We start from the raw sequence: 26,757 nt of genomic DNA on the forward strand, positions 1-26,757 counted from the left end.
ACATAACTTTGTCAACACCCAATAGATGTAGATTATTATGTGCATCTCTATATATTTTGCACGCGAATCTATACAATGATAAATTACACGATACTAACTAACCCCGCCCCCGGTTTTACACGTGAACATAAAGGTGAATCCGGCTTTATTTGACATGTGATACAATGTTGTTGTTTTGCGCTTCGCAGACACCGAGTCTGAGGACTGATGGCGCCATATGATCAGACAGTCTGACCTGATGGGGACCTTCTCTGTCTTTTTACCTTCTCTGTCTAAGGCCATTGTGCACGTAAACAAAAAAAAAAAAAAAGGATGCATGGATGCACGTGCGTTAGATGAGTGACGCATACTGCATAAAAAGTGCACGAGATAGTGGGCAACTTTACTATTATTATTATTATTGATTATTATTATTATTATTGTTGTTGTTGTTGTTTACATTTTCTTCCTGTCATCATATTTGTAGAAGGAATAATACTGATGAGCATCAGGGCATCAGATTTTACTCCCATCTGTGCATTATGTAAAAACAGTTGACAAACAGGAGGAAGGTTAAAAGGCCATAAAAAAAAGTTGTGGCATTAATTTTAATGAGTCGAAAGTGTGTTTTCTGTGTGTGCGCGCGAGACAGGTGCGAATTAAAGTCATCTACAGCGTTACAGTGTTGCAAGGTCGCGTGTATAAATACAGAGCGCGCGCGCGGCTCGTGACGTTCCACTTGTTCGGTGTTACAGCCATGCAGAAAGACCCCGGAGCCCGAGACAACAACAACAACAACAACAACAGCCCCACTAGGGACTTCTTCATGTGGCATGATTATCTGGGGCTCAGAGCCATGGTGACGCGTCTGGCACGCGCAGGAGACGTCCAGCGGCTCCAGTCTTCATCACGTGACTCGTGGACCGGGTCCGAGGAGCCGCCCTGGTGCCCTGATGTCACCCCGGGATCTTCCAGCGGACGTCGGTCTCCAGAAAGCCAGGGATCTGTGCAAAACACAGAGAAAAGCGTGTGTGGCTTCTGCAAGCAGAACGGAGAAAGCGCAGAGATCTACACGAGCCACCGGCTGAAAGCGCGCACCGGGCGGGTGCTCTGTCCCGTGCTGAGGAACTACGTGTGTCCGATCTGCGGAGCCACCGGGGACACCGCGCACACACGTCACTACTGCCCCTCGCGCGCGCGCGCACCGCTCTGACGTCACCGCCCCGTCGGCTCGAGCTACCTGAAGTGTAGGACGTTCATTAACGAGGTTTCTGTTCAAACCGGTTCCGCGTTCAACGTGTAAACGTGACTTAGTTTATTTTAACACGACAAACATTTCACTTTTAAGCTGTTTTTTATAAAGAGTTTGTAAAGGACAAATTGTATAATAGTTTTTTTTAATGATTATTATTGTGCTTATAAATCTTTAAAAGTTAGGAAAAAGTTGAAATTTGTGTTTTGTTTATTTATAAATAAATATTAAAAAGGTTTGTACTGCAATTAGACTGTACACAAAACCTTATTTTTATTATGCTGCTTTTTCCTATTTTTATTTATTTATTTATTTATTTTCTAACATTTTTGTATATTTTGTATAACATGGTGTTTTTGTACATTTTTTTCAATAAATGCTTCAGATGAAGAAAAACTGTGCTGTTATTTATCTAAAGTGTAACCTGTTTATAATTATAACCTTATAGCATTTTTCAATAACATCCCCAAGGGAAAAATAACGCTTTAACCATTTTAATAGTTTCAGCAGTTTTAAACATGCCCACAAGATGGCGCCGTTTCCCAACGATTGTCACAATGTCTGTAACACTCCACGTTTACTTCAATAAAACAGCTTAATCTCAGGCGATTATTAAACACATTGTATTATTAAACACTCAAAGTGGCTGACGTAAATATATGAAAAATATTTAATTGACTGATTAAAATCGCAAACAAAACAAAACGATTGGACTACAATACCCATAATTCTTCTTCCTCTCCTTTCCACTTCCGTTTCCTCTTGATCAATGTTTGTTTCGTGACGCGGGAAAACTTGTGTCCTTTATACTAATACTTACATTTGTACGTTATATATATATATTTGAACCAATAACCGGTGTTTAAATTTAGTTTATTTGCAGCAGTAAATCGTTTAAATACAGTTAACATCACCGTTTACTTGCTAACTAGCATTCTGCTCGTAAGGCTCGATCCCAAATCGCTCCTTAATCACTATATTGGAACACTTGGTACATCCCACTAGAATCGCGAAGTGTACACTACAACTAGTAGACTAGATATCCGATCAGGACACGTATTAGGTTCCTCTACTCAGAAGAGAAAGCGGTTGTTATTTCAAGGTAAAGATCTTTAGTGACATGTTTTATAGCTGACATTTTAGAAATAAACCTAATTTTATGATACATATGACATTGTCTCATCAGAATATGGCTTCATGTTTGCCTGCTGTCGCTGAACAGCTACTGAAAGACCTTCAGAAGACATATTCAGAGAAGTCCGAGAGTGAGTGACATGACATTGTGTACACAACATACATAAGGCTGTATAGCAGCAAGGAAACATAACCTGGGCACATTTATTAAAGTCCAGCACCTGGATACCTTTTATAGGGTTGTAGTTAGATTTAATGCCTTTATAATGTCCATCTTTTTTATATATATATTTATATATATACATATGTACATTTAATATATTTAATATATTTATTTATTTATATATAATAATTTACATTATTGATTGATTTGATCATTTGATTTTTATATAAATGGGGGGGGTGGTGGCTTAGTGGTTAACACGTTCGCCTCACACCTCCAGGGTCGGGGTTCGATTCCCGCCTCCACCTTGTGTGTGTGGAGTTTGCATGTTCTCCCTGTGCCTCGGGGGTTTCCTCCGGGTACTCCGGTTTCCTCCCCCGGTCCAAAGACATGCATGGTAGGTTGATTGGCATCTCTGGAAAAATTGTCCGTAGTGTGTGATTGCGTGAGTGAATGAGAGTGTGTGTGCCCTGCGATGAGGTGGCACTCCGTCCAGGGTGTATCCTGCCTTGATGCCCGATGACGCCTGAGATAGGCACAGGCTCCCCGTGACCCGAGGTAGTTCGGAGAAGGAGTAGAAAATGAGTGAGAGTGAGAGAGTGTATATATGCATGGTGTACTGTTTGAGATACAGACGTACAAATTTATAGATAATTTAACTGTTAAGTTCTCATCAGTAGCTTTCAGAAGACACCAGTGACCGTGGATGTGGGGTACTTTATATAGATAGATAGATAGATAGAACGATAGAACTTTATCGTCATTGCATAGTACAGGTTCACGGCAACAAAATGCAGTTTGGCATCTACCACAAGTGCAAAGAGTAGCAACTGTGCAAATTGACAAGTGCAGATAAATATGTAGCATATGTACAGCATGTAATATATATAGTACTGTGCAAAAGTTTTAATCAGGTGTGGAAAAATGATGTAAACAAAGAATGCTTTCAGAAATATAAATAATGAGTGTTTATTTCTGTCAATTTACAAAATGCAAAGTGAGCAGACAAAAGAAAAATCTAAATCAAATCACTTTTGCACAGTACTGTATATATAAACATGTATACGATGTATATGTAAACATATGTACAGCATGTAATTTGTGTATATATATACGTATATACGTATATACATTGCTATAGCCTTTATATATATATATATATATATATATATATATATATATATATATATATATATATATAAATATTTTTTTATATACTGTATATATATATAAAGGCTATAGCAGTGCAGAGATCACATTATTGAAAAGTACAAGTAAATGGTTCTAAGGCTACAGCATTGAAAAAGAAAGTGCAGACACTGTTGTAAAGGAACAAGTAGAAGGTTATAAAGTTATGGCATTCATTTAAAAAATGTGCAAGCTGAATAAACAAGTCCACTAAAAAAAAAAATATATATATATATATATATATATATGTGACATATTAGGCAGAATGTAAGACAGTAAGGTATATAAATACACATAAATACACATAAATAGTGCAAATGTATGTAAGGCACAATATGTGTAGAGAATGAGGAGTATAAAAAAATACAATATCTAATATTGTATGTATAATTACACAGAAGTTATTACTTACTAATGTTTTTTTTACTAAGCGATTTCATTTTTCAACATAGTAATAATGCTTGAAACACTGTGACGTGTAGAATATTAGTCAGGGCCTTCTGACCAGATCAGATTGAAGTATTTTACAGCACTGGGGTATAAAATCATATTATGTAAATATGCTTTTGAATTCTTAAGTTTGTTTGGCTTCTAGGTGTTGATTATTGTCACCTAACAAACACCACGCCCATTGCTAGCTAACTAGCTAACGGCAGAGTGAAATCACTTGACCTGCGACGTCTGTAAAGCAGTTAATATTGTTTAAAATTATAATTAAGCAAAAAAAAAAAAAAAAAAAAGAAACGAAAATATATATATCTTGCAATTTCTAAAGGTGACACAAGATGGTGACACATTGCAATGACAATCAAATTGCAATCAAAATCCCTCATCCCTGGTTGATTTGTGTTTTTGGACGATCCATTAATCTAAATAAAACCAAACAGACAAACTGTACACTGTACAGCACCCTGTGAGATTCATCTACATAACGTTTGTAACAGGAAATAAGACGTTGTCAGCGCAGTGATGGATGGTGAAGTATAAATACAAACTAAACTTTTGATTATACTTGTTGCCATGGTTACATCAGTTATTAAGAGAATGCTCTAAGGTGATTTTTCTTGCACTGCATTTTACTCAACACTTGACGAATCAGATTTGCGAATACAGCAGTGCTGTGGTCTGAAAGAAATGATCACAAGTGCTGAACTTTCAGTCAATCAGAAGCGAATATTTTCCATGCAACCTTTTATTGTGGGTGGAAGAATAGCGTGAATGATAATGATGTGCTCCGAAACAGAAAATGAGGTTGAGGTTACAGCTTGCTGATTTGATCTCGCGCTGTTCATTTTTTTTGATAATAGTATTTAGCCAAGCATTAGTGAGACGGAATACAACCCAAGCAGAAAGCTATTACTAAAAATGGACAGCTGTATAAACGGAGCAACACCACACCAGTGTATTCTTCTCTCTAGAACTCAGGCTGTATGCACTGAGGTGACGTAAAGCTTGACTTTTAATACTAACCTGTAAAAGGCAGATAAACCAAAAGTTCACCCTGATTCATATTAATGAGTTTGGAAGTTTTGGCACTTTGGTCTGAGCGAGATGGAGGTGAATCTTCTCTTAATTAACTCCAAAGAAACACAGGAACGTTTTGAACTTTCCTTCTAGAAAATGGAGAACAAATAACGTACATCAAGCGTGCTTTGCTTTTTTGTTTTTGTTTCAATTCTGAAGCCACTGTAAATTTTATCGTTACATATTATTTAGTCCTTTTACTTAAATCTTGCTGCATAAACCGAACAGACCGCATTCGTTGATTTCACCGTTGACTTCGTCTAACTTTGGAAACTTGGAGCTTTCATGTTTAACTCGTCCATACAGCCTTTCTGCTTTAACTCGAACACACATGAAAATATTAAAATAGAAATATTGGACGCAGAAACTGTCATTGTCATGATGTTGATTTTTTTAGCATTGAAGTTAAAACTGATCCGTTTGAAAAGAGAGAGCCAGACAGACTAAAACAATAAAGCGCGGCTGCATCACTCTTTTTATGTTGAGATGAAGCTAGGGAGGAATCCCACTAGTACCACTATTATCGATGTTCTCCACATTGGCTTTTGAATACTTGGTGACTGTTAAACGTTTTAGATTTATCATTTAAATTCATTCTGGTCGAAGTTGAAGATGTTAACTTGAAGATTTATGTGCAAGGGTTCAGGAAGGAGATCAATACCCGATATTCAGTTTTTAACAGGAGGAAGAAAAAACGTTCCTTTACGAGCACCAACCCAGCAACAAGGAAGGAAACAGTTCATTACCTTTTTTTCCTGAAAGTGTGAGAAAGCAATCTGTTCCCACAGCTGGGTGTCAAATATTGTGACAGGCTGAACTTGTCATGTTGCTTCCTACGTCAGGTTTCAGAGAGATTCGAGATGTTGCGGTTGAGATGAAGAACACTCGAGGGCTTACAAAACATTTGGAATGAGGAACGTGTTTAAATGCAGACGTCCACAAGCTTGCAGACAATTTGCTTTTGGATACAAGTGTCTAGATGCACACACTATATGTGACACACAAGGATCAACGTAACTAACAACAAAAGGTCCTATTGCTTATACACTCATACAGGCTGCAAAGACTAATCACAGCAGTCAGACAGACCATGATGCGATTTTAGAGCTGAAAACCAAATAATCATGTAGCTGCAGGGAACATGTGTTAAAACAGATCACGTGTACGGAGACGAGCGTGTGACAAGACATACAGCGCGCACGCAAACATCTCAGAAGGCCTCGGGGTTTCCTGTCTTTTAGCCGGTTTGTTTTTTTATATGAACTTCGCTGTCCGCTGCTCCCAGCTGCCGTCCTACACTGATGTGTTAACGCTTTATTCTTTTAAAGGTGACATTTTAATGACTGTTACCAAGAAGGAAAGAAGAAAACTCATCAGAGAGGATGTCAAGACACGAACCCACAAACGACAACAAACGTGTCGTGTTCTTCACACGTCTGGGCGGTGGGGTAGGGGTGGCAAGACAAGCCCTTTCTCATGTAGAAATAAAACATTCAACCTTGCTTAAAAAAATCACCCCAAGCCATGTGGCAAACTGTGGTCTGATGAGACCAAGGTAGAACTTAGTTAAAGTCTTGTTTTAGTCGGCACTAAAACAAGACACCTGATAACCCTAAGAATCATCATCCTCACAGTGAAGCCTGGTGGTGGTAGCATCATTCACTGGCGCTGCTTCACTTCAGCAGGAACTCGGACTCCAATCGAGATAGAAGGAGCTACAACAGCAGACCAAGTCAGGTTTCAAGAGCCTCAAACTCCTGGTCTTGGCTGATAGAAGTGGAAATTGATGTGGTCTTCTGCTGTTGTAGATCATCCACATCAAGGTTTGTTTGCTGTGTGTTCTGAGATGCTTTTCTCTTCCCCACACTTGTGACCATTTGAGTTACTAAAGACTTCCTGTCAGCTCAGACCAGTCTGGTGATTCTCCTCCTGGTTGAATCTCTCACATTAACAGTCTTTCAGCCCACAGGAGGTTTTTGTTTTTTCTCACCTTAGTTACTGTATAAACTCTAGAGTCTGAGAGGTGTTTCAGCCTGCAGACCGTCTGCACTTACTGAGTTACTACTGTATGTCCTTCCTGTCCTGTTCCTCAGAACCCTCTCCTATCAGCAAGGCGTTTCCACTTACAGAACATTCACTCACTTGTTTTTTCATCCTCATGGGTTTTTAAACCTGAATGTACTCTTTTGCTCATTTTATTCTCTTTTCTTTTTTCCCTTCTAGTCCCTGATGAGCTCCTAATAGCGTGAGTATTTATTCGCGTTGCAGTTTATCTTCTTTTCTTGACCATATAAACGATGTAATTATGGCCGTTTTTGGGATCACGACCACACTAATTTGATTCCACTGAACATGAACATGATCTTATCTGCAGTTGTCTCAGTATTATTCCCAAAAAATCGAGGGCTTTTTTTTTCCCCCAAGGCTGCTTATTTTCCAGCATCGATGGCCAAATGTTATTTTCTGAATAAAAGCAACCCCAAGAATCCACAGCAGCCATCATCTAGCAGCACCAAAGGGAACATTAAGGCGGACAAACATCATGATTACCTCTAGCAGTTATTGCGTGGCTTTTTGTGGTGGGTAAGAGACCGAAGGTGCACAAATGGGCAAATCTTTGTGGTTTGGGAGAGCCGTCTTTCTACCACAGTAAAAGTCCTCCAGGCTCTTATCTCAGACTGGCACTGGTTTGTGGTTGGATCAACCGAGTCGTTATCCCTAATGGAAAGAAAAGACGACCTCATTAATATCAGAGCATACTCCCTTTTTTTTTTCTACAGCACATTGTTTATAATGAAAGTGAATTCCTTATTTTATCGTACTAGTCACGTTTGCTAAAACATACCTTGTGCTCAGATGATCAGAGATGAATGACGTTCCCATTTATATGCCGAGGTTTTTTCTACTCAGAATGCAGCTTTTCCTAACCGCGTCTGACTGTAAAACCACTACAATGCAAATCTCAGACACTGCTATTTTCTAGCACTTCACGTTTGCTCGTAACTTGATTCCGTTTCTGAATAAGGTTTGAGGATAATAGGAACCTTACCATTCGGCCCTGCACTGTACAACATTTCTCCTGTAGTTAAAAATATCATGATCATGTTTCTTTTTTTTAATTAGTGATGTCATGTGTATTTGTTTACTTTGTCTGTATGTGTATCTCTGTATTTCTCTCTGTCAGGCTGAGGTTTATATTTGGCTCCTGCACGCTGCAGGCGTTAGACCTGGTGGATCGGCGAGCTGTAACGCGCTTGTCCTCGCCCAGTGGCCGAGTTGTGTTCCAGGTACAAAATCCTTCATAGTCTGCACGGAACTGCTTTTTTCTCCCCTTGCCTTTACCCATAGACATAAAAAATGCTTATAGTGCTTACAATAGGTTTCAATAGTGTACACGAAATGAAAATGAATTACATTTGATTTATTCGTTTGAATGAAATATGCCTTTTATGAATAAATAGATTTATTCCTAGCCATTTTTTCCCAAACTTTTTTTTTTCTATTTAGTAGTTGCATTTTAATGATTGGAAACCTTTTATATACACAAACATTTAAAAGCTTTTTATTGGTTTTATTTTATTGTTTTCATTTTATTTAATGAATTTTATGTCGATTTTTATTTTTTATTTTTTTTTTTGTAATTTATCATTACTTTTTATGGCCCATCCTATGTTTTGATCCTTTACTGGCCCGTCTCCCACTACACCAGTTTATTTTGCCTTAGACCCAAGCCGGATGAGACTGAGACTGTGTTTGTTTTGTGTGTGTGTGTGTGTGTGTGTGTCATCTCTTCTTCCCCATGATTATCACTTAGACCACAATGGTTCATAAAACCCTCTCCATCCACTATTTTTTTCCACCCTACATGCTCCATTGTGCTGGCATTCAGTGGTCAGTGAGACAAATTTCCCCTAAACGCCCACTGGTGGACTTTTAAATAATAAAAAAGACAATATATGTGAAAAAAGGGCTGTTAGAAGGAAAGCAATGATCTAATCTCTTTGTTCATCATAAAACTGAAGCTTTACTCATCGGCCAAAACGAGAGCGCTTTTTTTCCAGACGTTCCTTCGGTTGGCTCCAAATCCGAACCCTGTCACTGAGCAAATGTTCTAACCTTCGAAGTTCTTTGAAATTCTGTGATTAATCATAGAAAAATCCAGTGATACACCCTGGCGAAGAGTTTCAGCGTGCACTTTAAACTCATCGTGAGTAGTATTTCGTCCATGTCAGAGGCTGTGGGACGTGTTAACGGAGTGTGAAACCTGAACGTGTGTCAAGAGTCACATGATCCTTCTTCTTCTTCTTCTTCTTCTTCTTCTTCTTCTTCTTCTTCTTCTTCTTCTTCAGAGCCAGTAACAGATGTTTCATTGTGAACATTTATCATCACTAGATGTGTTTATTTTATTCATCAATATTTGTCCCTGTTCTATATTTTTCACGTAACTAAATAATCTGCCTGCAGTTTATAAGGTTGATATACAGACGTAGGTAAATCCTGAAGCTCCCCTGCTCGAATTTTGATGCACATTTACTTTGTATTTGATGAAATAAAAGGGAGCAATTTTGGCAAATTTGGACCCCCTTAAAATTCCATTTTCATTTTAAAGTTGCAGAACTAGTGTTTAATTAGCTCCTTAGGACGGGTCATGATTGAATTCTCAGTGTTCAGACCTTGTGTTAAACCTCTCAGGAGACGGATCTCAGTGAGAGAACTTAGCCGTCTCTGTCTTTCTGTTCCACTGAGCGTCACACCGAGGCTCCTATGTTAAAAGGCTAACTAAATAACGACCAGACGTAGACGAGATAAAAACCACACTCGGTTCAACACATCCCCGTCTGGGGGAAATCTAGCAGGATTAAAACTGGAATGGAGCCATAAACAAAGGCAGAATGACGAGCGATGTCCCTCCAGGACAAATTCAGCATCTTTTAACGAAAGATAACTATCAGTAAACCGAGAGTTGCCATTTTGAGTTGACCAGATGGCCCCGCTATACATATGTCCGTCACATATAGCAGACTATAAGGTTATATTCTGGAGATTATATTTCCTGACTCTGGACGGTAATAGAAAGGTCTTACTGACGCACTGTTCTAACCAGTAAGAACCGAATTTCAACCACATCCCAAAAATAAATCTGCTGCCATTTGAACTTGGTACTAATCTGATCACGGACCCAAGTGAGTAATGATTTGTTAACCGTTGCAGTGAGATAAGGAGAATCTTATTTGTATATTGTATGAGTTTGTAAATGATCATACTGAAGTCAAATCATCTCGCTCTAGCTCAGACCAGCTAGTCGTTTAATTAAAGGGCGTGTGCTTTAAGCTCAGTTTGAGAGGCTTAGCTAAATATTAGCCTTCCGCCGTTCGATTTGAATTAAACATACAGTAATAAACAGCACGGATTTGCCTTTCAAAGCAGTAGGACCGAGTGTATATTAACAGAGTTAAAGTCCCAGTAAATTTTTAATTCAGGAAATTAATTTCGAGACGTTCCCAAGCCAGCTGTGAGATTTCGTCTCTCCAGAAGGTCCTGGGTCTGCTCCGGGGTCTCCGTCCAGCGGTTCAGTTTTCAGTTGTCTGAAACCTGCTTTGCACAAACGGTAAAGATTTACAGTGGATTTAATCCGCAGACATCACTAAAGGTTTCTCCTCACGCGGTTTTAACGTCACTGCTGATTTTCACACATTTCATCACACTACACTGAGAAACCTGGGAAAGAGGCGGTGCTTGTGTGACCTTTCCTGAACTGATACAGAGGACACATAAAGGACACATACGTCCTTTATTTCCGCTCATCCAAAATGCATAGCGATTCCCTAAAGCTCGCCGATCTTACAATATTATAGGGCAGAGGCCACTACTGTGGTAATAAGCACATGATTAGGTCTTGTGCAGTTCTTAATATACAGTCTAATATATATTTAATATATACAGTGACCTTAATAATTGTCAAAGTGCATTTAAAAGGAATGCGTGTGTGTGTGTGGGTCTCGATATTTCCTTTGACCTATAATGTTTCCTGTGACACAGATCTGGTGTTATTGTCTGTGCTCATGCACACAGTGTCACAGTATTTCACTGCTTTCCAACTCAAATCGCTTGCATTAGTTGTCCATCACTTGAACTCGATTAGGAGCAGGTGTATAAGGTGGAAACAGTGGTGCTTTCACACATTAGCTCTCGGTAGTAAATGTGTTTATTCAGCTCTTTGCACTGGTGTATCTCACACTCCGACATCTGCATGCACCCTGTGAGGGTATTCAACACACACGTTTCAAGAACTCGTTCAGACTCTGGCGCGAGAATTAAAACGTGCTTTTGGCTTTTGCACTTTTCGCAGCATGCGTGCTGATAAATAGACGAGCGCGTACGCGACCCACATTGTATCCAACGGTATTTATATTTAGTCCCTTTCGCCCAGAATAATAGAATATTTTTAGGGAGCCAGATAACACGTTTCCTCTCATTCAGGTCTGCTTCTCCTCCTCCCTCATGTCTCAGTCTCCGAGGGGAAGAGATTTCATTAATATCTCATTTCACTTGTCATCCTGTATGAGGATCAGTGAGCCTTATAACAAGCTGCCCCTCGGCAGGCATGCAGCTGTGCCCACGTCCCAATCTCATTGCGTCCCCAGTGCCCTCTGCCTGTACCCTTTATATCACTCCGTCCTTCACATGAATGTGGAAATTAGAGGCTGAGGCGGGTTTTGGTTGAGTGTTGATTATAGTTGATTAGACTGGACGTCGGCGAGAAAACGAAGCTAGTCACACGTCCCTTTAATAGATGTCACTTTGTTTGGGTATGATGAAAGAAACTTATTATTATTATTATTATTATTATTATTATTATTATTATTTTGGTTTTTCTGAAGTTTTTCTGAAATATCCTGCCCTGTAGCAACAGGCGACATTCACTGCAGTCTTAGGGCCTTTTTACACCTGGTCACTTCATGTGTTGTCTCTGATCCGATAGCTATCTGATTTGTTAAAACTGTTCCATTTACATAAGGCCACATAAATGCGTCTCGGCGAATCTGATATCAATCCGATCTTTCTACTCCCGCCCAAAATGCAAATATATTTTACCTCATTTCCGGGGCAATTGAATTGGAACACGCTTTGGTGTATGCGGTTTTCAGCATGCAATCAAAAAGAAGACGAAAAAAACTTGTTACGACGGTTATGCTACAAAAAACAGCATTTACTTAACAGCGATGCACGACTCGTGAATCACCTGCGAGTGACGTACTTCCGTTTGGGAGGAGTGTAGTGCTGACGTATGTGGCTTGAACAACCACATTCATTTACACCTGTCCAGTTTCATCTGAAATGCGTCCCAGACCAAAAGTGGTTTGAGCGATCGGATTTATATCCGTCTTGAAAAAAATTTCGGAGGGCATTTAGACCTGGCCTTTTTACCATCGGATAGATATCTGATCACAGAAAACGCATGAAGTGACCAGGTGTAAAAACCCCCATAAAGTAAACATTAAACTTGCAACAGGAGAACATGCAAACTCCACACACACAAGGCGGAGGTGGGAATCGAACCCCCAACCCTGGAGGTGTGAGGCGAACATGCTAACCACTAAGCCACCGTTCCCCTCTTTCTTAATACTTGGTGTATAAAAATAACTTCACAAACCACATTTAATCTAGTCAATCTGAGTGACGTTTGAACGTGTACTTCAGTGTAAGAGATATGACTTATCTGTAACCTTTTACACAAATTCTATTCCAGATTCAAAATATTCAGGATAGTAAACGTTTCTCTGCTTTGTGTTACATTTCTGAAGAAATCTCGATGTCTAGTTTGGACCTTTTTATTTTTTTATATTTACAGATTTTCACGAACCCTAAAAATACACACTTTATCTTCCTTCAATCAGACATCAGGTCAGAATTGCAGAGGAAGCCGTGATCCCACGAGCCCGTCCTCCTCGTTAAACCGCTTGGAGCAGGAAAGCCGTATTTCACCCGACTCCTAGTAAGGAATAAATGAATCCAAATTCAACTGATTCAGGAACTGCTTCCTATTAGCAGTACCGGATCTGGCTGCGGACGTGAGGAAAAGCATGTGGAAAATAAGGTCACGTGCTGAGCTTTAATGCTCCAAAATCTTTCCTCGGCATCGGTCTTTAAAGACCTTCCTCAGTTTCCCATATAATGGCGAGCGTCTCTAACCGGCAGCAGCACATCATTTAAGTCTGTTAGCTCCCTGACACTAATGAATTAGCTGGCCTTTGGCTTCTGGCAGATAATACCTGGTGTTTGTCACACTGGCTGCTTTCAGCTTCTGTGCTGATCTTTTCAGCCGAATAATGAGGTGCCTTGTTACACCGTCGTCTGCTAAAGAAACGGTGAGGAGAAAACATACCGCTCTTTAAACAGGGACACGATAGTGATCAAGACAGGCGTGATTATAGTGTGGCAACCAGGACAAAGTTTACTTTATTCACTTAATTATTTATTAATGAATAACATAATTTTCAACTTTGATTTAATATTAAACCTCAAGTTATTTCCTGTTCTCACTAGCTACGATTTAAACAGTAAATCCCTTATCTCTCTCTCTCTCTCTCTCTCTCTCTCTCTCTCTCTCTCTCTTTTATTTGCTTATTTCCTTACTATCTTATTAAATTTGACAGCAAAGGCAAATGTGAATTCCTTCTTCAGGTGATTTTATTTTTTAATACAGCTGATACAGCTTGGTGAAGGCCATAAGAATTTACTGCTGTACGTGTTTAGAACCTGACAGTCGTGAGTGTATTTACTCTCTCAGTTATGAGAAGAATAATGGCTGTAAAAAAAAGTGGCTGTAAAAAAAAAAAAAAAACAACCACTAAAAATCATATATTTTTAATGAAGTCTAAAGCACGGTATTATGTACAACCCTAAAGAGCTCTGAATACTGTCCAAACCATCAGTGCAAATACTGACAAGAGATTATATATGACTGTATTTTTGATTTTTATTTTTTAAAACTCTTACTTGACTCGTGAACAGATAGATAACAGTGAGTGATGCTAAAGGAAATGCCCCAGTGCTCAGTGCTCGCCAGAGTGAATTGCTCTATACTGCTCCAACCTTAACATATACCCCTGTGTGCGTGTGTGTGTGTGTGTGTGTGTGTAAATTCACAGCACCTTGCATTCATTTTTAAGAACCACGCTTGCCGATACTGTACTATTTGCCTGATGTCTGGCATCCTCACTTTCATTCTCTCTCTTTCTCTCTCTCTCTTAATCTCTTTATCTCTCTCACAAAACAACGACAAAAATTATACAGTTTAAATGCCAAAGTTTGAGTTGTGAGAATCGGGAAACGATGATGATCATGATGATGATGATGATGATGATGAGTATACTAGCATGTGCTACCATGGTATACCATGCATGGTATCTATCACGTGTAAGTTCAGTTCTGCTCATGTGGTAATAATCTGAACTCGCCTGCGGTCTGATTTTGTCCCGAGTGGCCGTGCTGTGATGCTCACTATACAAAGTACACAGGATGAGGAAGCACCAGGGTCACTGCAGCTGAGTGAAAGAAATGTCCTGTGAAGTTCACACACACACACACACACACACACACACACACACACACACACACACCAGATCCCATCTTTTCAAGTACTGTTACTTCACTTCTCTTGAGATTTGACAAACCTCGACTCGTTTAAATGGTAAACTTCCTCGAGTTCAGTTTGGCTCTTCCATGAACAAGACCTTATTTTATTTAGTTACTTCATTTTATTTTATTTGCACATTCATCCCCTTTAAAGCTTTTTCCCTAATGCTTATTTTTATTATTATTTTTTTATTTCAGCTTTGTTTCATCACATAAAGGAATCAGGTCCTGGTCATTTCTGTTGCTTTTTGTTTTCTTTAATGTGGTGTAAAGTGCTTAGCTTCGTACTCAACACTCTAGTGTAAGCTTTACGATAAACATCTCCATGTATACCTGTATATGTCCTATCATATATACCTGTGGAGTATTTGCTCTGAGTGAAAGCAGGAGAACGTTTCTGAAGGTCCTGTTTGTGTGGCAGGTGTTTGTGCATTTTACAAATTTGGTAATTTTTCGTATAATAACTAATAATCAGATAACAAATGAGAGAGATGACTAGATCAGTTTATCAGCAGACATCCCCCCTTTTCATCTCTCTCACTCTCTCTGCCCCCCGTTACCATCTCCATCTCTCTCTCTCTCTGCCCCCTTTCCATCATTCTCTCTCTCTCTCTCTCTCTCTCTCTCTCTCTCTCTCTCTCTCTGCCCCCTTTCCATCATTCTCTCTCTCTCTCTCTCTCTCTCTCTCTCTCTGCCCCCTTTCCATCATTCTCTCTCTCTCTCTCTCTCTCCCCCTTTCCATCTTTCTCTCTCTCCCTCCCTCTCTCTCTCTCCCTCTCTCTCTCTCTCTCTCTCTTTCTCTCTCTGCCCCTTTCCATCTTTCTCTCTCTCTCTCTCTCTCTCTCTCTCTCTCTCTCTCTCTCTCTCTCTCTCTCTCTCTCTCTCTGCCCCTTTCAATCTCTCACTCTCTCTCTCTCTCTCTCTCTCTCTCTCTCTCTCTCTCTCTCTCTCTCTCTCTCTCTCTCTCTCTCTCTCTCTCTCTCTCTCTCTCTCTCTCTCTCTCTCTCTCTCTCTCTCTCTCTCTCTCTCTCTCTCTCTGCCCCCTTTCCATCATCCCCCCCTTTACTTTTCTCTCTCTCTGGCTGTGGTCGGAGTTGATTGTGTTCTGGCTGAAATCGTTGTCGTTTTCATTGTTTCGAGCTGCAAATGAGAACAAATAAAGCGAGCGAATATTCGGGCGTCTTGTTCCTCATAAAAAAACGCTTCCTTCTATACAGGCCTGTCTGCACTGACGTCGTCTCTGCGTTGCCTCACGTCCGTTAGTCTTGTTTGCTGACGTAAAGAGCATGCTCAGTACGCAGGGAAAGGAAATGCTAGATGGGGCCAATAACATGTTTATGGAGGGTGAAATTTTCCACATTTCCAATTATATGGTAGTGAAAAAAGCTGATTCATTTGGTTTGGAGAGACTCAGGGATCATCACAGTCCCGTCCCTTATAGCAGCCTGGCTGAATCCCTGCTGTGTAAGTCCTCCAACTTCCCACAGACCCACAGCGAGACACTCCCATGAGGACCATCAGGGCATTTGCACTGCGCTGTCTGATGATGATGGATTATTTATCGCTCTTCTATAAGGTTGATTTGCTGGAGTCCCCTCTTTAAAAAAAGAGGTTCCCATGAGGGCACAGAGTATTTCTGCATGGCCGAGCTAAAGCCAAGTTCAGGCCCAGAGCATGTTTTTATCACAGTGAGATTCATGTGGAATCCCCTCGTAGCTGCTGGACCGACGCCAAGACAAGTGTGTGTTTGTGGTTAGAAGCGGTTACAGGGAACCTTTATGATTAAAGCCCCCACTGTAGTAGGGATTTTTTCTTCACTGTGGTGGATAAGTTAGCATGCTCACAAAAAATATCGATAGACGAGTAATGTATGGATAAAGTGAATGCGGCTGATGAGTTTGTGTGTTCATGAAACCTTAAACCTTGTTAAACAGGCATGCCAATATTATAGACTTTATGTGGATGAGGTAGCCTAGTGGTTAAGGTGTTGGGCTACCAAACGGAAGGTCGTGATTTTGATTCCTTCATCCACTAAGCTGCCACTGTTGGGCCCCTGAGCAAGGCCCTTAACCTTCAATTGCTCAGTTGTATAAAAATGAGATAAAAAATGTAAGTCGCTCTGGATAAGGGCGTCTGCTAAATGCTGTAAATGTAAACTTTAGTGCCACTGGTTACTGCATGAGTTATTGACACTTCAGATATTAACAATTCAATCTTTCCTTTTTTTCGCTTTCATAAATTCTTACATAGCTCCTCACAGCGAGCTATTTTAAAAACTACTGTCAGGGCTGGAAACATTTCTGCACACTGAAACAGGAAGGGTGTAATGTGGGGTAGCGGTTTAGCAAGATGACATCTTGGCACAAAACCTGTTATAGTGGCGAATTGCTGGTTGTGTAGACTGAAAAGTGAAAGAAACAAAATCTTGCTTATCACCATGTATACATGAAGTTTTAACACTGGTACTTTGTGATATGTTTTATGAATAAAAGACCATGGGGCATGCGGGGGTAAGAAAATAAGTTCATGATAAAGAGAAACTGGAACGTCTACAGTCAGACACAAAGGTTTAGTGTAATACGGGGGGTTTAGCACTTTGTGTGTACTTTAGCACACTTCTACTTTAGGGACTTTATTTATTAAGGACCAGTTTAAATAGTTTTCTAGTTACTTAGATAATACGGAACTAACTGTACACTATTATGCGGTATATATACTTAACTTCACACGTAAACACTCAAGTATATAAAGTTTAGCTAAAACGATCTAAATACAGCTACTGTAGTCCTGAGTTACAAAAGAGACGTGTCGTTACAAAGAAACATCGCAAGTCAAGCCATGACCTAGTCTACCCAGGAGTCTTAAAGAATGCTGATCAGTGTGGCGTTGTATAGTGTGAGGTGTTATTAATTCAAATGAAAGTACATTTAGCTAATGCAGTCTAATAGAAAGCTTGTTTAGTAAATAATCCTATCTGCTTTAAGACCTTTAACACTAATGGTAAACTTAAAATGTAATCGCTAAAGCTACGTGTCATACACACATTAAAGTATCGCATCGTACAGTACTCACCAAGATTCTGTCTGAGCTCTGCATACTTGAACAACGTTAGGTTGTTGATAGCTACATTAACTTAGTTGTCAGATGATGAGACTGAGGTGAGGCAGCTGACAAGGTGACAATGTGGGCGCTTAACATATCGTACCACACGCTGCCACGATTGCCTGCCGCGTGAAATTTAAAATACTTTAACAATTTTGTCGTCGTAAGTCAAACTATCATAACTCTTAGAGTATCTGTATCTATTTGTACACTTGCATACTTACAGGCGTATATAAGTGTATAACTGAAGTGTAAGTATTAATATAAGTGTACACTTCTATAGCTACTTGTATTCTTACAAATATCTTACGGGTTGTGGTAGCTCAGTGGTTAAGGTGTTGGGCTACTGATCGGAAGGTCATGGGTTCGAACCCCAGGTGCACCAGGCTGCCACTTAACCCTCAGTTGCTCAGTTGTAAGTCACTCTGGATAAGGGTGTCTGCTAAATGCCGTAAATGTACAAAAATATAGTAACACATCTATGTGTATTCTTTTATAAAATTTTGCATGTATACAAGTACTTTAGTTACATAAATACTTTACCAGTGTAGAAGTGAATAACGAAACGTATTTATACTTGAATTCTTTCTTGCTAATAATGATGTAACAAAGTATATAACGAAGTATACACTTTTAGAGCTACTTGCAAATCTATATAGTTTCATACCTACTTGCATACTTAATTACTTACAAGTATAAAAGTGACAAAGTATTTATATTTTAATACACTCGCATTCTTTCTTCTTCGAACTTCGAAGAACTATATAACTTCGAAGTATATAGTAAGCCCTTAGCTAAGTATACAGTTACACCTCTTGCATACTTAAAGTACTATAAGTTTATAAGATCATGACTAAACCTGCACTTTTTTAGCTACTTACTATTTACAAATTTATAATTCATAGCCAATTTTGTTTATTCTTTACACATACTAGCTACTCGTGTGCTTAAATACTTAGAAGTATAAAAGTGTACAATGAAATGCATTTGTACTTTAATTCACACGTTCTTACCTATAAGTACGTACATGTAAGTACATGAAGAATTATTTCCTTTTGTATCTCTGTGCATACTTACATTCTTACAGACATATAATTACCTCATTAAGAATACTTTTTTTTAATATACTTGCATACTTACATAAGTGCAAGTAATTAACTACGTATATGCTAAAGTCGCAATGCGGAATTTAATTTTGCAAAAGTTTTCAATCCAAAACTAAACTAGGTTTCAAATAAATTAGTGGCTTGTTATTGATTAAAAAAATAAAAAAAGTTAAACTTTAATGGACTTTGTGTGTTTTAGTCACACAGAAAAATGCTTTTAGTTCTTGAACCATGTACTTTCCACACATTATGTACCACACATTGCAAACACTTCACAGGCCTTGGGGTTATCTGAAAATTCTGTGTGTTGGTGAAGCGACGGCAGCAGCGACGGCTTTCTCTGGTTATACTGTAGTGATTTGCCTATGATGAGTGTTTCATTTATTAATGCACAATAAACAAATTGTATTTTTATAGCATGTTTACCACTGGTGGTTAAATGTTTGCATCTTATTGGTCAGAAGGCGTGCGTTATGTTTGCATAACAGCATGGCGCCAATTTTAGTTCTTTCTAACATGAACCACAGGTAAATAGTAGCTCGTTCACAGGGACCTGTGCGGCACATGTTCCTTCTAAACTCATAGGTAACATTTAAAAATTTGTTCTTTTATTTTATTTGTTCATTCACATCAATTACAATTATTGATGTGATGAAGTTTTTTTATTTTGGTAGGTGGCACCGTTTATGGAAAGAATCTCAGTTGTAGGATATGTGAGAGAGAGAGGGGGAGAGAGAGAGAGAGAGAGAGAGAGAGAGAGAGAGAGAGAGAGCGGTAGAGACAGACACAGAGAGAGAGAGAGACACAGAGAGAGAGAGACAGGCAGAGAGACACAGAGAGAGGGAGAGAGACACAGTGGGAGAGAGAGGGAGAGACAGACACAGAGAGGGAGAGACAGACACAGAGAGGGAGAGAGAGGGAGAGACAGACACAGAGAGAGAGACAGACAGAGAGACACAGAGAGAGGGAGAGAGACACACAGTGGGAGAGAGAGGGAGAGACAGACACAGAGAGGGAGAGAGAGGGAGAGACAGACACAGAGAGAGAGAGAGACAGACAGAGAGACACAGAGAGAGGGAGAGAGAGACACAGTGGGAGAGAGAGGGAGAGACCGACACAGAGAGAGAGAGACAGACAGTGAGACACAGAGACGGAGAGAGACAGACAGAGACAGAGAGACACCGAGAGAGAGACACAGAGAAAGAGAGACACACACAGAGAGAAAGACAAGGAGAGATTAATCTGTAACATTAATGAGAACAGGAACTTGTCACTTGTACAACATTAAATCTTACTATAAACCATTAAAACACACAAGCTGTTGTTTATTACTAGATTGTGTGTTAACGCGCTCCAGACCATGCAGTGAAACCAAACTGAAAACAGTACAAACTTTACACCACTGCCCACTTGCCAAGCGAGAAAAGTGAACGCTGATTCCTGATGTACGCAGGAGTCTCGAGTGTAAGGGAAGGGATTGCTGTGAGAGTTTAAAACTGAACTACGCAGCTGTCAGTCATTTCAGATTCATGTCCTGATTGGCTTTTGATCAGTGGTTTAACTCAGACCGGCATACTCTTGTGTCGACCGGAGATCGTTTTTCAATGAGAGCCGGAGACTCGAGTTACACTGAGCGTTGGTGACTAGTGGGCGTGGCCAGAGTCCAGAGACATGACAGAGTTGATAAAAGGTTTATTTTACACAAAGACAGTACATGATTTGGGAAAAAACAGCACACACCTCTTCTCCTTCAAAACGGTGAATTTAATACGAACTCCGCCTACTCATAAATATTATTACCATGGAAACCAGTAGTATACAGTACAGCGTGTGTGACACGTGAAACTAGGATAGTAACTAACACTGGAGACTCCTTCCAAACAATTCTACAACTTCACCATATCATCTGTACATTTTTTCTGCTTGACCAATTCTGACCAATCAGAATCGAGAATTCATTGAAGAATCCTGTGGTACCAATAAACCGAAACAGAAAAGTAGAATTGATGTTGTGGATGTTGTGGGATTTCTTTGTGTGAAATAAAGGAGTTGGATGGGAAGGTAGACTTCGGTGGACTTCGTATTAAATCTTTGTGCTTTGCTGACCATGAAACGACTTCCAGTTAACAGCCATCCCTGGTTTATCACCTCCATCAGTCACGTATGATTGACGACTTTGCCCTCTCCACAATTCCAATTACTCCACTAGTGAATCACCTACAACGAAGTGTTGCTTTTGACAGAGTGGAGGGTTTTTTTTTTTGGAGGAGGAGGAGGTAATTTAGCACGGCTAGTGGACTTGCTGGTGTTCGGCTGGATAATGGAGTGTGTTCGTGTCGGAGCAGCACTTGCTTTGCAGCTGCTGTTGATTAATAATTTATTAAAGCAAGCCTCTTGCTCAGTACTGGACCTTCATTTGGCGTTGATTGCGTTGGAGTTTATGGCTTATGTTATTGTATTTTCACAGCTATGAAGAGTTTTTCCTTTTTCCCCCAAGCGCAAATTTTGTGCAATTTAAAAGCCCAACCATCCGTCAGTGCTTTGGTGTTTTTTTCCAGCTCTGTGAGCTTAAAAGCATGGTTGGGTCATCTAGAGGTTTTGTTGACAAAATGATGTGGAAACGAGGCGGCGTTGTCGGCCTGTTCTCCATTCCAGATCTTATTTTACATTGACGACGGCGTCATTTTATGCAATTATGTAGTATTTTATGTCCTGTTTGCCTGTATTTGCTTTACGGTCCTGCTACTGACACATCATCTTTTTATTTGAAACACGTTTAGCGTCGATGCAACATTATGCATGATGTTTTTCCATCATTGCTGAATTATGAGCCTCGAGGGACAAGCGTGAGTTTGCGTCTTTAGACGTATTTGATCAGCTGCCGTGCTTCCCTGAGTGAACTAGGGAAGTGTGTACAGTGTATCACTCACACAAACACACACACACACACACACACACACACACACACACACACACACACACACACACACACCAAACTCTCAAAAAGTGCTGAAGGGCTTTTGTTCTGACAGGCTGTGAATAAGAACAGGTTTATTGTTGGTATGTGTTTCACTGGGACTCGGTGTTCTTGGGAACCAGATAACAATCGACATACACTACATAGTCTTATCTCTCTTCTCTATTCATGTGAAAAAATTAGGACACTCCATGAAAGCCTGTGGTTTTTTGTTTTTTTATAGTTAAACATATGTACAGATTCAAATAGTGGAAGATTCGAGTGATTATAACAAACAAAATAAAACTGAAGAAAAGTGTCTTTTTTTAAATGATTATTATTTCTTGTGAAAAAGCAAGGAAACCATCACGTTTTGTTTTTTTTTTGTACTTAAATTGGATAAAATGACCTATATTCGCATCACATCAGGTGTAAATTATTAGAACGTTGTTACGGAGCATTTTGAAGGAGGCTTGAATTAAACCTCAGATATTTAGTTTGGTTTGCTCTTTATTGTTGAAGTGAGAGATATCACCATAATTGAAGAAAGAAGATTGTTGATGCTTGATGAGGCTGGTGAGGTGAGGGAGATATATATATATATATATATATATATATATATATATATATATATAATCTCAAAAGTATTTGTAATCAGCCGTTCCACTGTCCGGAAAATCATTTACAAGTGGAGAAGATTTAAAGCAACTGCCAACACCAACGGCCATGTCAGGACATCCGAGCAAATTCACCCCAAGAGCAGACCGCAAGATGCTTAAAGAAGTCTTCAAAAACCCTAAAATATCATCACGGGACCTACTGCAAGCTCTTGCTACAGTTGATGTCAACGTGCATGAATTTACAGTCAGTAAGAGACTGACAACTTTAATTATAATGTGAGGTGTGAAGGAGGAAAAGTTTGCTGTCTAAGAAAAACATGACTCAAGTCAAGACTGAAGTTTGTGAAAGAACACAGAGACAAAAGGCTTCACACAAAGACTTCTGGAGTAATGTGCTTTGGACAGATGAGTCTAAAATTCCATTATTTAGACACCATAACTGTGTAAACCAAGTACAGCATTTCAGCTAAAGAACCTCATACCAGCTGTGAAACCTGGAGGTGGACGTGTTATGGTACTAATCAACATTAGTCAGTGATGAGCTTCTCTGAATTCATGTCTGTAATAAATCCAGTAGGATTCTACTTACCGTTTTACCATTTTATCTTTCAGTTCAGCAAACCTCTGTCATTTCTGTCTCCAATAGGTAGAGGGAGGATCAGGACGCATGTACACTTGCTACACGTCGTGTCATTATTGCCCCTGTCCAGCCTTCTCGTTCTCTGTGCTTAGGAGAAATGAAAGTCTGCTGGTGAGTTACGTATTTCACTGTGTTTCTACTTCCCTTACGTCCTTTTACACACGTAGAAGCCACACAAGGTCAAAGATCAGGAACTGTGTTCATAAGCAGCTCAACAATCAGTCATTAGAAATCAGCAGCTTATTACCGAGGCCAGTTTGAATAAAATATCAAATTCGGTGGAAATAAATCGGATTTTTTTATTTTTATTTTTTCAAAAAGGAAAGAAAATGAATGAATGTCGTTTCTCGAATAATGGAGATTTTGTCTCAGATTCGAAAGTACAAACTCGTCTTGTTTGTTGTTTAGCCCAGATGTTGTGCATGTTTTGCGACTGACATTATTTAACGGACGACACGGTTCAGTTAACGCAAAGAATTAATAAATGTAGACAAATTAGAATTTTTATTCAGAAAGAATGCGCTTAAGGCACTACAGAGAGGTCCAAGTCCCCCAACCCCTACTTTTTTCCCCAAAAGTCTGTCCCTGACTTCCCACCCGAGGTCGCTCGGATGATGCTCTTGTTTACTTTCTGCTGTTTTCTGGAATTATTTGCTTTGATCATGAGGCCTGGATTCAAGGGTAGTATCTCCATGTCTTTCACCGCAGAACAACATTTTCATCAGCCTGACCTGAGAAGTCCCTGAGAGAGCCACGGGCTAAAATTAGGCAGTCTGTGTGAGAACACCAGTGCAAAAAGAGCATGTTCACTGTTCCAGCCTCAAGCCAGAATGCAATAAACAGATGATCGCTGCTTTCTATATTTGCATAAAGCTGAAGCAAAAAGTGCTTTGTGCTAAAACTGGTATTATGTGTGACGAATTTACACGACACCCACTTCTTCCTGACTTTTTGACCCGAACTGAAAACAAAACAAGTCCCAAAAAGAGAAATGCTCAGTCTGAAATTCTCATCAGGCCTGTCTGGTGTGTGTGTGTGTGTGTCTGTGTGTGTGGGAAGCAGGCTTCAGTGGTCCCAACAGATGCAACACACACAGCTGGACTGTGGTATAATAGCTGGTGGAGGCGAAGCGTTTCTCTCCAGATTTATGATAGAGGATTTTCTCTAACACGACTCTTTGGGTTCCACGTCAACACATTAACCATGCTTTTCTGCTCTCACTTGCCACTTTATTAGGAACAGCTACACACCTGAACATACGTGAGATTTCTGTTTATCCAAACTCACGGCAGCAGCATGATGCATACAAGTCATACAGACACGAGACAAGAGAAAATCAAACACCAGAATGGAGGAAAAACTTGATCTAGGTGCTCGGTTGATGCTCCTGGGATTTTCTCTAGCGTTTACACAGAATAGAAACACCTTGAGGTCAGAGGAGAACAGCCAGACCGGTTTGGATTGACAGGAAGGCTGCAGCAACTCAAGTCAGCAAACATTAAGGTGGATGAGAAACATCAGCAGTAGACCAACTCTAGTAATCTGAGGCTACACACTCGCCGGATTGGCTCTGGAGCACGAAAGCACGGGCACATCTTGTTTTGTCGACACGCTCTCGTTACACCGCTGAGACTTCATCTGGTGTATCTGGTATATTTTCCCGAGCTACAATAAATCAACTCACACTTCCTGAGTCCTAAGAAAACCAAATTGGAATATGAAATTTCTTACATTGTAACGCCAGCCTTACAGCAACACGCACGCTGATTATAAACTGCTAAAGTAGATCGCTAACTCCGTTATATTCTTCGTTTCTGCCTCGCAGGAAAAGATCGCTTTACGTTGCTGAGCATCGAGTTTAGAGGGGTTTGCTTCCTGAGTTTTTGGACTCTTTGAAAACAAAGGCAGAAGGAGTCGAGTGTCGTAACCGCTCGAAGAAGCCGTATTTTATTACCCATTAGATGTGGCCTCGGGTGCTGTCTCTGACTTATTTCTCTAAAAAGAATTATGTAAACTACGGAAACCCGGCCATGGCAGAAACAATGAAAGAATAGTAGCGTTAAAGGTGCTCTAGAGTTGTAGCAATGCCCTCGTTTCAGAACAAGCGTCAACGTCGAGCTTCGTTCACGACGTACGAAATCACATACAATTAGTACATTCAAATAAAATTGGTCTCATGCTAATATCACTAAGCATGAGCTAATATCTCTCTAGCAAAGCTAAATAAAAACTCCTAGGAAACTAACAATACAGTTTCTTTTTTAAAGGACTCTTTAAAATAGAATAGCTTTCACTTGTTTTTGTTTGCAGTGTGTTCTCTAACCGACGTTTCTCTTTCAGTGTAAGCACATCTTGGCAGCCTGCTTGTGCCAGGCCATGGGCTTGTGCCAGCAGGAGCAGGTCTCAGATCAGCACATGACCCTCATCCTCTCCGGAAAAGCTGAGAACCATCCATAAAAGCAGGATTCCTCATTCAGCGAGCCAGCGTGCAACCAGGGTGCATGAATAGAGCAGGTGGGGTGAGGACTAGAGCCACAATTTGCATGAAGAGAACGAAGGAAGCACCATGGCTGGAATTTACATATTTTACATATCACCCTTTTTTTTTAGCAGTAGACTTTTCTCCTGAACTCAGAGCTGTACATATCCTGGCTCTAACGGCTTGTGTTTGGTTTTCTGCTTCCTAAAATTCCTAACATTTCAGCACCGTTTGTAAAATACTACATTACACTAATATGCTAGGAGTTTGTCTTAATGGCAATTCTGATTATATATAGATATAGATATTTGTTGTAAAATATCAAACCAAATATTTTTATTTATTTCTTTTTTTAAATCCGTATCCCAAATTTTTATTTTGGAATAAAAACTTTGTTGTTTTTGCTGCTCTATGTAATGTTGTCCTGAGACTTTTGTACCTCAGAGCCAGACAGGAAGTGAGTAAAATTATTTAATCAGTGGCCAAAGAATCTGTTCACTGAGAGCGTTTACAGAAAAGTCGTCTCTTCTTTCAGTTCTCGGCGTCAAATTTTGCTATTTTAAGCCTTTGATTTTGTGCTTTCTGCCTTTTTTCTTTTTCCTCAGGAACTTTTACTCAGTCGGTTTGTATGCGTGTAGGATCTGGAGATTTTAAGAGACGTTAATTAGCAGCAGTTCCTGGATTCTTTAACAAACACATTTTAGTTTGATGTTTTTACTTCATTTACAGTCCCCTTCTTTGAAATCTTTGTCCGCAGGAATGCGAGTGTTTGTTTGAGCAAATCCCACCAGGACACACAGACCTTTGCACATTTTTAGCTGCGGTTACGCAAGTCCCCGGCGCCGCTGTCAGCAGGTAGTCGAAAGGCATTATGGGTAAAATACAAACTCCTTAACCAAAACAGATAAAAGCTTAGAAAAGAAATGATCAAAGATATACTTTTTTTTTTTTAACTATATATTTATATATAAAGGG

The 26,757-nt window shown here is 39.8% G+C and overlaps 2 protein-coding genes across 2 annotated transcripts; both read left to right on the forward strand.

Annotated features, from left to right (window-relative positions):
- Positions 1–464: 464 nt before the first annotated feature.
- Positions 465–1,298, forward strand: nanos2 (nanos homolog 2). Its single transcript, XM_060862785.1, has one exon. It carries the CDS (start codon positions 737–739, stop codon positions 1,190–1,192), a length of 456 nt encoding a protein of 151 aa, XP_060718768.1. The 5' UTR covers positions 465–736; the 3' UTR covers positions 1,193–1,298.
- A 719-nt stretch (positions 1,299–2,017) lies between these two features.
- zswim7 (zinc finger, SWIM-type containing 7) lies at positions 2,018–26,631 on the forward strand. Its single transcript, XM_060862786.1, has 6 exons — positions 2,018–2,333; positions 2,418–2,496; positions 7,464–7,485; positions 8,425–8,527; positions 23,310–23,414; positions 25,644–26,631. Exons 2-6 carry the CDS (start codon positions 2,421–2,423, stop codon positions 25,758–25,760), a joined length of 423 nt encoding a protein of 140 aa, XP_060718769.1. The 5' UTR covers positions 2,018–2,333; positions 2,418–2,420; the 3' UTR covers positions 25,761–26,631.
- The last annotated feature ends 126 nt before the right edge of the window (positions 26,632–26,757 follow it).

Source organism: Tachysurus vachellii, chromosome 26, assembly GCF_030014155.1.
Source record: "Tachysurus vachellii isolate PV-2020 chromosome 26, HZAU_Pvac_v1, whole genome shotgun sequence".
In the NCBI taxonomy this organism is placed as follows: Eukaryota; Metazoa; Chordata; class Actinopteri; order Siluriformes; family Bagridae; genus Tachysurus; species Tachysurus vachellii.

Bases quoted from the DNA above. Each gene is read 5' to 3' on its own strand.
- zswim7 (XM_060862786.1), top strand. From the start codon at position 2,421: ATGGCTTCATGTTTGCCTGCTGTCGCTGAACAGCTACTGAAAGACCTT. The intron at 2,497-7,463 runs GTGAGTGACATG...TTTCCCTTCTAG, and splicing joins ATATTCAGAGAAGTCCGAGA to TCCCTGATGAGCTCCTAATA. The intron at 7,486-8,424 runs GTGAGTATTTAT...TCTCTCTGTCAG, and splicing joins CCTGATGAGCTCCTAATAGC to GCTGAGGTTTATATTTGGCT.
- nanos2 (XM_060862785.1), top strand. From the start codon at position 737: ATGCAGAAAGACCCCGGAGCCCGAGACAACAACAACAACAACAACAAC.